This window comes from Falco punctatus, assembly GCF_963210335.1.
Source record: "Falco punctatus genome assembly, chromosome: 4".
Classification (NCBI taxonomy): Eukaryota; Metazoa; Chordata; class Aves; order Falconiformes; family Falconidae; genus Falco; species Falco punctatus.
In genome coordinates this window covers 98,126,657-98,139,120 of record NC_137583.1, presented here as the reverse complement: position 1 = coordinate 98,139,120, position 12,464 = coordinate 98,126,657, and the positions used below count along the sequence as shown (strand labels likewise).

The window sequence follows — 12,464 nt, the reverse complement described above, 5'->3', positions numbered from 1 at the left end:
TCACAAAAATAGTCTTATTAGACCTACTGGACTACGTGAACTAGGCAAAGGTCTTTCCAGGTGCTTATTTGCAGGACTGAGATATGATCAACTAATACTTTTGGCTGCTTAGTTTTCAGATACTCAACCACCTTCATTTTCTAAGTATGAAACTGCAACACTGAGGTTCAGGTCAGACATAAAGCTGCACTGCTGAGCTGATGCACGTGTGGCCTGTAACATTTATTTTACTGCCTTGGCTGGAATTGTTTCCTAACATTCTTAAGGCTTGTGGAAAAACGTCGTAGTTAGAAGATTTCAAACCAACAGCGTGGATTACTGTCTCTAAAGTAAAAAGAGTATGTATTGCAAAGATTTCCTGCTTTCTGGTGATGGATAAGAGACCACAAAGAGTCACTAAGAAGAACAGATAAAGGCCGAGGCCCTTTGTTATCACCTTCTAGTGGTTTCACAATCTGAAGCTTTTCTGGCAGGTAGGAGCGACTGCTGATAGACATTCCTGAATATCCAGTGAATTCTGAAAATCTGGAGTGAGTTCCCAGCGACATGATGCTCTCTGTAGGGGTAACGGAGCCACTGTGGAGTTCGCCCTTTTCTGCCAGTTCCCGCAACTTCCTTTCCTGCTCTTCTTCAAAGAACTTTCGCTCCGAGAGGTAATTCTCCCGCCTGAGGGACAGCCTGCGAAGGGCAGTCTCTAGGTCACTGGAGCCTGGGGTCCCTGGAGTTCCAGGTTTCTTCATCCTGTCTTCATTTCTAAAACGTAACAGGGGACGGACAGACACACACAAAGAAAAAAAGAAAGAAAAAAAGCGGGGAGAGGAGGGAGAAAAAAATAATTCTTAGAGATGCTTAAAAACTTCACATGACAGTTTTGAGACATTCAGCAGTACCTTTAAACTACTATGTCTGGGAACAACTTGCCACTCATCCAAGGAGCTCAAAGGCAAACACCAATATTTTGTCTCTCCTTCATACTAAAACTGTTTGGAATCCTAGTTCCTGCCTGGAAACTCCTGGTTGGAAGAGCTGCACTTTACTTAAGAGGTTCTTCCTACAAAGAGATGAGAGATGTCTACTTGTTGTCACTCTCTTACATTTACACAAACTCAAATAAGCAGGCCACATCTTACAGGGCCTACGTTACAAGAATACCGTAATGAGTCACAAGGGTATATTATGTGAATACATCTGTTATTTTGAAACATTAAGTTGTTTTTACTGGAAGGTATACACAGCATAGCGTGGAGCTGTGCTGGGGGAAGAGACAAATGGCTAGAATAGCAAGTTTCTTATTAGTTTCATTCATAAGTTCTTGTATTAGGTAACCTACACGCCATTTATTTATTTATAGCATCAAAAGCATTAGCTGTAGCTGCATCTTAGATCAGAACTCCCTAGCATTAAATGTAAAATATTGAAAATATAATTAAAGTTGACCCACAATTGCAAAGACAAAAAATTTATGTTTTACATCATCTGATGATGCTGCATCTCAGAACAGGCATGAGTTACAGACACTGATATACAGTACTTTCAAAAAGTTTCCTTTTTAAACAAGCTTGAGTGCTCAACAACTGTAAGCACAGAACAAAGTAACTTTTGAAGATGCACGTCACTGTGTTAACTGCACAATGTAAGACAAAAAGAGGAAAATAGCAACACTTTATGTCAGAATTAAAGCAAAAGCAAATTACAGAGCTATTGCACTGACCCGTTGTCAGAGGATTCAGTCTCTAGGATGATGCTATTGGTCTTGTTGTCTATCATAATGTTAGAGATGTCTCCCCCATAGAAACTGGAACGTGGAGTGCTGACGCAACTAGAAATGACTGAGTTCATAGCAGAGGACTGGTTAGAGCCTGGGATATTCATTGGTGACGGAGTCATGGATCTCTGCTTGACAACTTGGTTGACATTTCTCACTGTCTCGAAGACCCGCTTCTGATGACTGTAAGACACACACAGAGTTAATAATCACACAGTGCCTTCTCACCTTAAGAAGGAACAGAGAAACAGGTAACAGTTTGTTAACGACCCTTCCTATTCACAGCTCCACCAACCACCTTGTCTTTATACTTTCTGTAAAGTGGTATGCATAGGGTCCCATACTCGCTACAGTCTGGCCATTACATTCAATCCATCATCCTAGAATATTTTAGACAGAACATTTGAGAATGGTGTATATTTTTAATATGTATATATTATATCCTCTCAAATATTAATAACAAAATTAAGTGAAAGAGCATTTCAGTACATCAGCTAAAAACATCTTAAAGCCACTGTGTGGAAATGAGCTCTTCAAAAACAACATTGATCTCCATTCAATTCTTAACTATGAACTGGCTAATCAATTTTAAAAGGGAATTTGAAATTACTCTACTGAATATCTCTAAGCAAGCAAGTCTTGTATCTTTTCTTTTTGGAATGAATTTCCAACTCCCTTAAATAACGCTTAGAAACAAAAACCATCGGAAATATAATGGACCAAAAGTCTAGAGAGAGGCTGTCAAGGCTGGAAACTTAATTTTTTTACCTACTTCTACAGTTCATTCTTTATCACTATTGTCCTGATATCATAACAAACATTGTTCATCTGCTTCAAGATTAAGATCAGGTGACACTTTAGCAGAAATTTCTTGACAAAATTAAATTTGCCCTACATCATGCTACAGAAGTGCCATTGCTACTTTGTTTTACAGTTTAATGATGGCTGAACACAAGATCAATGCATCCCTTCCAGCTTAAAGGTAACAGGGCATAACAATGACAGCACACCTTATGCTATTTAATGTCATTCAAATTACTTTCCTTCTGTCCATGAGTGTTCAACAGTTGCAATCTTTGTGTGTAGGCTCCAAGTCTATACTTGTATACCTTTAGAGGCTGAATCTCAGAGCACCTATCGATAAACAGTCCCACAGAAGTTACAGTTACTACTGCTGAACAAATAAATAAAAACCAACACAAGCCATGAAACCAAAATAAGATATTCTTCTTTGGTACATGCATAGCAATACAAGTCTTTTGTATACTAAAGAAGTTACTATCTTTAAGTTAGATTATGCTGGAAGGACAGAAAGATCCTACGGGGTTCGAGCACACACATCTTTCTGATCTTACATTTTTCTAAACAACGTTTCACTCTGTCAAAGCCTCATTTACAATTCTTGGCTCATGCTCAGAGGAGGTTTAAGTACGTGCCAAGCTTTTTGCAAATATACTTAGGTTTCTGGAAAGTGGCTACTGTACCTTCCCTGAGTGTCCTTTCTTCGTAAACTCTTTCTCTAAGACTCTTTAAACAGGATTAACTTATTTCAAATTAACCAGTCCATGCCTTGTACAAATCTGTGAGATAAACCTACTGGAGTACACGTGCAACTGGTGTCACCAAGGCTGTATCTATCTATAACTTCTGTACTGTCACAAGCACTTAATTTGTTTCAAACCACTCTCCTGTTCAATTCAAGAGAACTTCAGCACAAGCGTAATGGGCATCACACTGTAAGCACCCAACCACTGAATCTCTTTCTGCACTGATGTTCTCCCTGTACTGTACTGATTAGATCAGTAACTACCTGGCAACTTCTGTTACAAAACCTGAGCAGATAACCCAAGGAATCGAACTCATCCCCTAACCATTAACTGAAGACACCTAGCATGGTAACACACAAGAAAACAAACCCTTCCTCATTCTCAGCACTCACAAATGAGGACAGAAAGTTCATAAGACAAGGTAAAATCTATATATAGGTGTTTTCCTTTGATACCTTTAGTAGAAAATATAATCACCCAATAAACAGATAATTTATTTTCCTTTCTCTCTATCATTCACATTCTGGCAGAAATATTTCTTTCTAAATTCCTAGCTCAACTATTTCCTGTTTTTTCCCTTCCCATCAAATGGTAATTAACTTCAGATACAATCAATCAATTAGGAACCAATTCTTTTCAGTCGTACGCCAAGTCAGGAGAGTCTGGTTCATCTAAATGCAGTTCTTTCCTCATTGACCCTTCTATCTCTGCTGCCAAAGAATCCTGTTAAAAATAAGCACAGAAGAAAAACAAATATCATAGTATTAATAAGTTATCATTGCAGAAAATAATTGTTTACTTATATAAAATAATAACTAATAATTAAAGTGTCATTATGGAGAAAAAGAGAAAGGTTTAAAAACTAAAATTTACTAGAAAGCTGGAAGACTAATGTATACATTTAAATTACTGACAAATTATGGCTTGGCCTTATACTGCTACAGTACTTAGCATCTGAAGACATATGACATCTGTCAAAGATCCTAAAAAGTCATCACAGGTAACAACAGAATTCAGGTGCCCCAACTTCCCAGACTGAATTCCCTACTCAGTAACGCTCACCTTTTGTTTATAAAGTTCTGCTTGATTTGTTTTCATTTAATATAAACAGAAAACACTCTTCCCTTTCACCTACCCACAAAAAAGACATGGCTCTTGGCATAAAGCATTATATGCTTCCCCCACAGGGTTACAGATGGCAGGCTATCAATTTTCCATTGCTGGTCAGTAAGTTTTACTGTCTAAATGTAGTTAAGTGCAGCGCCTAAGAGTCAAACATTCATAAATCCAAATGATCTTTGGTCCCATGCTTCAACACTTGAAAATCATTTTTATACAAACCACGTAAGCCTATCTCAGCACAAACATACCTTTTGCAGCTTTCAACTTTATTCGTGCAAGTACGACTTGTATTATTAAACGGCTGCACTTTAAATTGCCTGTTCAGTCTCAGAAGGGAACACCAAAAGGCAAGCTAAGCCTTTGTTGACTATTTACTTCTTTGGGTACAAATATAGTTTGTGTTCTTCCTCAGCAATAAGACAAGTCATGGCTAAAGACAAGGACAGCCAGATTCTGCTGCTTGATTACATTAATGTAACTCAAAAGAAACTTCACTGGTATCATTGCCCTCAGAAGTAATGGAATTATTCTAGAGATACACAGGCAAGCAGAGCCAGCCACTGAACTTACTTAGACATTCTTATCCACTCTTTGTTTCTCATTTGGTTGAGGGTACTGCACATTCCCCATGCTTTAGATGTACAATGTCATAATCAAATGAAACTAGGTAAACAAAGCTGCTAACACCAGTGACATTGCCATAATGCATATTAGCAACAAACATTATTTTAATGAACCACTGGATTTTCAGTGACCCTAGAACAAGAACATATGTGTAACCTATTCAAGTACTGAAGAACTAGAACATGTATCAGAAGTGACTAGAAGGATGCCATGTCCAGAAACCATTAGTTATGTTATCAGTAAGCTACATCTTCAAGGATATTGAAGAAAAACAAGAAGATCCTACTGAATATCAACCACCACAGTACAGGAGATGCATAACCAATATGCATGACAGTACAGAACTGCGCAACAACCTATTAATGCTACTCATGATTCACAACACAAGCACAGCTAGATGCAGGTTGTATGTAATACTGCATCAAAAATAAGGAACTGCACAGCATCACTGTTTCAGGACCATGTACGCAAAACTGATCGCTCCGGTATCCTTTAGTGCTACATCAATATACATTTCACCCATGCTCATGTCTGGCCCAGCATCCTGTCCCTGAAGCTGTAAGTCAGATACAAATACATTTCCTCTGGTTGATTTTCTGGTGTGTGCAAGTTTTTTTCTTGAATCAGCTTACCATAGGGAAGAGACCGAGAGAGTGGTACCGACGTGATATAGCATTTGGCATAGTCTTGTTCCGGAGGTTTTTCAGCTCTTCTTGAGCCTCATGAAGCATTTCCATGCACTCTGCATACTTGTCTTCCAGCTCTCGCAACTGCAGAGTATAGAAAACAGTCCAAGACATTATGAGCTACACTATCATCACAAAAAGCCTGCAAATTCTTTTAACACTGGTAAAGTATAATGGTGTAGGGAAGAACATTCCACTTTAAAGGAAGAAAACTCCAACAAATCAGTATCACTGAAAACCGTTAATAACAGATTAAGAATGGGAAGGTGGGGTGAGGGCAGAGGGGTCATGATGCAGGAAGGAACTGCTTGCTCCATTTCCTGCCCTGCATACCTATATGAAGCCACTATTACCAAGACACAGAGCTAAAATATCTTTAGTCTGATCAGATACAGTGCCTAATTACTGCCATAATGACCGCAGTAGCAAACAGCATAGGAAACGGACAAGACATTTCACAGTGTTCCAAGGGACTTCAGAATTTTTAACTCAAGACTTACATAGATATAACATATACATATAACCTCCAACAGGCTAAGAGAATGTCTTCTTTTTAGCTTGACTTTCTCAGGAAACATATCTCATGTAATCACTCTGTCTGTAGATGTCTGTACCTTCATAGCTTTTGACTTCACCAGCCACCTCAACCAAGTTTGGCAAGGAGCTGAAGTCTGAAACACCACATTCCTACAAGTTTCATAAAAATAAGCTACTTGGCTTAGAAACCGAGATCCTGTTCACGTCTTCCCTAAGAAAGGGATGGAAAAGCATAAGCTTAGTCTTTGTGGAGCACCACAGATACAAAAAGCCCATAGCAGGAAAGGCTTCTATGGGCAGTCCAAGATTCAACTCCAAGTAGTCCAACGACAAGACACATCCTAATGGAATCAAGCTTTATTCATTCTATTTCATGCATTTTGTTCACATGAATGTAGCACCCAGAAGACAGCCAGCAATCCTGGACTGTCTTTCGTTTATGCCCTGAACAAATCACAGTATGAATAAGCTCTTCAGTGTTATCTCACTATTCAAAACCAAAGTAGGCTTAAACTACCAGCACAGAGAAGTCAGCCTCTGAAGGGGTTCCTATATAGCCCATAAGCCGCAGGTTTTTAAAATGTATGCCAGTTGAAGGAGGAGAGAAAAGGAAGGAAAAGGTTTTGAACTCTACCAAGAACATTCATTCCATACACATAGGCAAAATTAATTGGTATTTCTGACCCAGCTTAAACTAAAACTCTTGTGGCAAAGTGAACAGCCATTGCCCTACTATTAAATTACTCTAATACTAAGTAATGTACTCACCTCTGCTGTGAGCTGTCTCTGGGCATCTTTAGCTGCTCCCAAATGCTGGACAAGTTCCTCATTTTCAACCGCACACTAAAACATGCCAGAAAATGTTAAAAATACTGTGATGACATTTATATCCTACATTGTATGTAAGCAGAAAAATTCTAACTTTTCTGAAGACCCTCCTGCAGCAATTAGTCCACATGTTAGTTTACAAACATTTAAAATGTTAACACAAGAACACCCAGAATCATTCTGTGCCCTGCTAAATGAACCTCCAAGGCTCTAAAATGAATGAGTACGTGCCCACTGAAATACTTGTGCTGGCCTTCTTCTCTTATGTGAAGTCATTAAGTTCAGTGCAGACTTTCACATCTAGTATTTAAAATAAATCTAACTATTGTATCTGATATATCATATATGCATCTTTTAATAAATTGATGCTTTCTGGTCAAGTATGCTAGATATTCAACATCAAACAAGGTCACCCAGGTAAGGAGGGTGGAAAATTTCCTTTAGGTTCTACTATACAGAGGACTGAAACTTGTCTTCCAGCTACAATAGTAGCAAATCACAACTTAGCCTTGCAACTGGATTCCTTACAGCTTTTGCCTTTTTCTGCAGATCGACTATCTGAGAGAGAAGATGGGTGATTTCTTCTTGCTGCCGGGCAGCATCTTCAGTTTTCTTTGCTAACTCTTCAGAGATATTGGCAATCTGGATGTTTGCATCCCCTTTAAGATAAGTGATTACAATTAATAACACAAACCCAAACATAGAAAAACAAGCAGAAAGGTGTTCTTTTGGCACATGACTTGATTCAGCAGAATCCTGCTCAAATACACAGCAAAGTATTTTTGAAAACCAACAGTAGAACACAAAGCCAGAAAGACACAAAAGTGCTCATGCTGCAAAGGAGATTGTATTTTCCCTTAACACTCACATTTTCAATGCAAAACTATTTTGCAACAGAGATAGATGTAGCTTACAGCCAGAATTTTCTGCTGTGAAATTTCAGCCATAAATTTTCTCCTTACAACCATTTAGATAAGGAAAATAAGTACCACAGGAAAGTATGGCTGATCTGACTCAGTTTTGTGCTTTTGGGTGGGGTTTTTTTTGTTGGATTTTGTTGTTTGGTTGGTTTTGGGGTGTTTTTTTACTCAACTATCTCAAATGAGAAGTGAAAAGAAATAGGGACATACTTAGCTCTTTTACACAGTCATTGACAAGCTGTTGTTCTTTCTCTTCGTAAGTAATTGTTTCAGTCTTCAGCTGACAAGCCTGTTCAAAAAATCCACATCAAAATACGCTACATTAGCACATTCTTTGCTAGTATGTTGATGCATTTCCATCTGCTTCAGGAAGACAAACTTTTCTAATCACTCCTCCAGGAAGACAATGAGAAATTACAGTTTTTGCCTGCCTGTCCTCCCTCATGTTCTGAAAAAAGGAGCCAGATGAACATTCAGCAGACATGACTGTATGGAGAAACTTCCACAACTATCACCATATCCCCACTAGATGTCACTTGTGTATTTTGCACTAAAAAAAAAAAAAAAAAAAAAGCGCTGAACATACAGAAGACTAGTATGCAGAGCTTGATCTGGTCACCTGAACAAAGCTAGGTATCATCACAAACTAGCATTCAGATACTATTCAAAAAGTGCTAGTACTGTAACCATATATTCCACTAAAACCTTAGTGCTACCTCCTTCCCTGCTTTGTCTTTCCTGCTCTGATTCCAGGAATGCCAAGAGAAGTGTGGCTACACCCGGCCGGTTTCGTCTGGCACCACCTCGGTGGGTCTGTAACCTATTCCCAAGGCTGGGGGCATGCACAGACACCCACAGACAGCACCTGTAGAGAGCTGCGTAGCTCAGGTTTCAAATTTGGCTCTATCCCGTGCCTTGCTGGCAAGATGACATCTCCCTGGAAGGGAAGCCAGTGGTAGGTAGGGTTCTCCTATCAGCTCCTGGTGCAGTGGCACTCAGTTCTAACCCTACCTTCAATACTCTCAAACCATCTACTGCTCATCTTCCTTGCTTGACTTCTCAATGAAGTGTATAGCACTCTGTTATGCAGTGTCTCATCCAAAGATGTGACACTACCTATTTGCAACGGGCCCTGCATTTGCAGTAGAAAATGGTAATCATACTCTGTTTTCATAAATTCATTCTTAGCTCAGAAGTATTTCTTCCACTATACTCTGCTACATGTTTGCAAAATGGTAATGTGCTCCCAAACTTTAAAAGTTGCATTGAAAATATAAAATTATTCATAGGATATTCAATTATGAAGTGTTATTTCTGACAGACAGGGAACAGTAAATGAACTTTTTAAAAGCTGCATCTGTAAAATGAACAGAATATTGTCAGAAAGAAAAGGCAAGAAAATCACATTCAACTGGAAATATAAACAGCCTGACTTGAAACACAAACCGAAGCGATTTGATGCAAATTTAGGCTAGCCATTTTTATTTTGCCAAACACTGAATTTGAACCAGACAGACCATGCCAGCCTACAACTTCAGATGTGCAGCCAAAATCACCCGTATCTGTCAGTGCAGCCATTTAAGTTTTGTTTCTATGTGCAGTGCTGGACTCCAAAACCTGCCCATGCTCCTGCACATTCTTTTGGCAAGGAAACTGCTTCACACGTAGCTTCACGTAGCTTCCACGTTTCAGCCTTTCCTTCATTTAGAAGGATAAAGGATGATGATTAACAACCACAAAGAAATGTGTCACGTGTAATTATATATTCTTAGACTTTCTCAACTTTTGATACACACTTCTCAACACCCATGTTTTTGCATTTAAATGAACAATTGCATTAAGCAAAACACAAAGTGAGCATTTTCACCTCAGATCTAAGCACAACATTCTCCTCTTCAAGGTCCTTGAGTTTCTTTTGAAGAGAATCCAAATGGAAGTAGTTCTGGACGGAGGAGGAAGATTCATTCCTCTTCAGCCTTGTAAGGAAAACAACAGTTCTAACTCATTTTCACCTGTATTATGGCCAATCTCACAGAAGAACAGGACTAAACAAGAGCTCTCAAAACCAGTCAGAGCCACATAAAATACAGCTTGTTCACGCCAGTATGTTGAGGCAGTGGCATATTTGCAGTGATTTTTAAAACAGAACAATTTTTAGATTTATTTATTATTCCACACATTTCCTACGGAAAAATTATTCAGCTAAGGCTAATGAGAAAGGAATCCACTTTACTACAGGGAGCAACCCAAAAGCTTCCTGATTAATGCTGCACATGCTTCACCAGAATGCAGCAATAACTCCGCAAGCAAGGGCAGGCAGCCCCTCAGAGCCTGCAGCGCTGTTCTGCCAGCTAATTGCCTGGAACTCGTGCTACAATCCATGCTTTATTTCCTTCCCTCTGCTTGGAATTTTTCCATAGAGCCTTCAGGTCCTTCAAGCGCAAAGGTCACACAGGTAGCACGTTCTAGCACAGCACGCAAAGGTATTTGATCCAGCAGGGTACTGTAAGCGAGACCTATGTCTGCCTCACCACCAGTGACCTAGTTCCTCTGAAAGTTACGGCGCTGTGTCAGCAGCCTCCCTGTGTACTCTCCCCTCCTGACTCTTGCTGGCACCTGGAGAGCCAGCTGGTACAAGGCAAACCCTTCCAGCTGGTGCCATGCACCAAGTTTGGAGTCCCATTTTTAGATCCAGCCAACACAGTGATCATTTCACCACTTTGCAAAGCTATTAAATTGTCCAAACTACCCATTGCTTAGTACCAGGTGAAGGTTCAGTGCTGTAGATCGATTAACTTACGGGGTGGAACATACAGACTCCGGCTCACTTTCTTCAGCAGCACTGGTATAGAACTGAAGCAGTTCATCTTTCATGGAGAGCTCATGCCGCAACTGAGAAACCTGCACAAAGAATTTGCAGATCACTAAGTTGATTTTCTAGGCACATTCATAAGTAAATGCACTACAAATTAGCTAGCTCTTCATCCTCCAAGCATCATCTTCAGACTAAATCAAGAGGCCAAGACTGGAACAGACCAGAACCAGTTCCTTTATTTCTTAGAAAGAAGGACAAGTGTACCTTTAAAATTAGCCATTAAATGTTCTTTTTTATAAATTAAAAAAACGCTATTATCTGCTGCTATAAGGCATCTTTCATCTTCTTTAAGATGAGTAATCCTGATTTGCTATTGCATTAGTCCAGAGTCACCTCCACAGAAATGGATATATTTCAATGATAATGCAAGAAATTAACGCGGCACAATCAAGCCAAACATCACTTTTATCCATTTTATGTGATGACTGTCACCTTCTGGCTTAGATACAGACATTTCCTCCTCTCCAAGAGACTTTCAGACAAAATTACTAAAATGCTTGTGCAGTGAGGTTACATTTGTGACTCAGTTCCTACTGAGCTGCAGACCACCACCACACGGTGGGAAGCTGCCATCCTTGAGGCTGCTTCAACAGTGGAGCCTGCAGTCAGTTTCTGGGTGTAGCGTGGGCTCTTGCTGACTCCAAAACATGAATCTAGTAAAGCTGTATGTGGTAGTCCCATACTTAGATACATACAGGTACCAAAAAGGGGAAAGAAAAAAAAAAACATTGAAACTGAGTGGTTAAGAGACCCTGTCATTGTGAGATCCACAAACTTGATCTTGGTTAATTTATATTGCAATTCTCCATGGAAAGGGTTAAAAACTCAGTTACACAGTAGCATTTACACCACTTCACAGCTGCAATTTAGGACGCCAGTGGCAAGTGATTACATTTTATTTGTCTTGCATAGCTATAAATACCAGAACTGATCAGACAGATCTGTTCCGTTCCACTTGCACTGCAAGACTTGGCCCTCAGTCTTCACTTTCCAATGCACAAATTACAGAGTATGTATGTTTCTATTAGACTTCTGCTTTTTGTATTGTAGGCGTTATTTATATTTGTAGTTACTACCCCAGAGAATATCAATAAAATAGATGTAAGCTGCATTTTCATCAAACAAAAAGCAGACTCAATGCAATAAAGTACTTAAACTCTGCAGAATTTTAAGCAAATAAGGTAATTTACTTTACTAAGGCTATTCTGTGTAATCAGATATGCTAAGACACCAAGCCCTCCTGGAACCATGGATTCTAAAATGCAAGGGAAAAAACCCCGCCATAAACCAACCAAAAAAACCCCAAACCAACCACGCTTTAGAACACCATGAAACAAAAATCCATGCATTAATTTTGGGAGGATCACTTTCCCTATTTCAGGAAAAGCTAAAAAGCTGAGCCAAAAATAACAATTTACTTCCCTCCAGTGCATTACGGCTCAGCCTCTTTAAGTAGCAAGGATTCAGATACTGTCCGTGGGTGGGTGTCAGATCATGTCCAGCTTTTGCTATACTTTTTTCTCTATGAATTAAAAAGACTGAGGATACTATTTTTACTGC

General features: G+C 39.3%; 1 protein-coding gene across 13 annotated transcripts in view; it reads right to left on the bottom strand.

Annotated features, from left to right (window-relative positions):
• The window catches only part of TRAK1 (trafficking kinesin protein 1), a 141,052-nt gene that overhangs the window by 20,866 nt on the left and 107,722 nt on the right, over nucleotides 1–12,464 (bottom strand). For all 13 annotated transcript variants that reach the window (XM_080382622.1, XM_080382627.1, XM_080382629.1 and 10 more), the window contains 9 exons: nucleotides 10,830–10,930; nucleotides 9,897–10,005; nucleotides 8,240–8,318; nucleotides 7,638–7,768; nucleotides 7,050–7,124; nucleotides 5,691–5,828; nucleotides 3,959–4,035; nucleotides 1,712–1,948; nucleotides 437–753 (listed from right to left, as the gene is read on the bottom strand). In XM_080382622.1, the coding sequence (XP_080238748.1) occupies nucleotides 437–753; nucleotides 1,712–1,948; nucleotides 3,959–4,035; nucleotides 5,691–5,828; nucleotides 7,050–7,124; nucleotides 7,638–7,768; nucleotides 8,240–8,318; nucleotides 9,897–10,005; nucleotides 10,830–10,930 (1,264 nt within the window). The remainder of the gene's footprint in view (nucleotides 1–436; nucleotides 754–1,711; nucleotides 1,949–3,958; nucleotides 4,036–5,690; nucleotides 5,829–7,049; nucleotides 7,125–7,637; nucleotides 7,769–8,239; nucleotides 8,319–9,896; nucleotides 10,006–10,829; nucleotides 10,931–12,464) is intronic.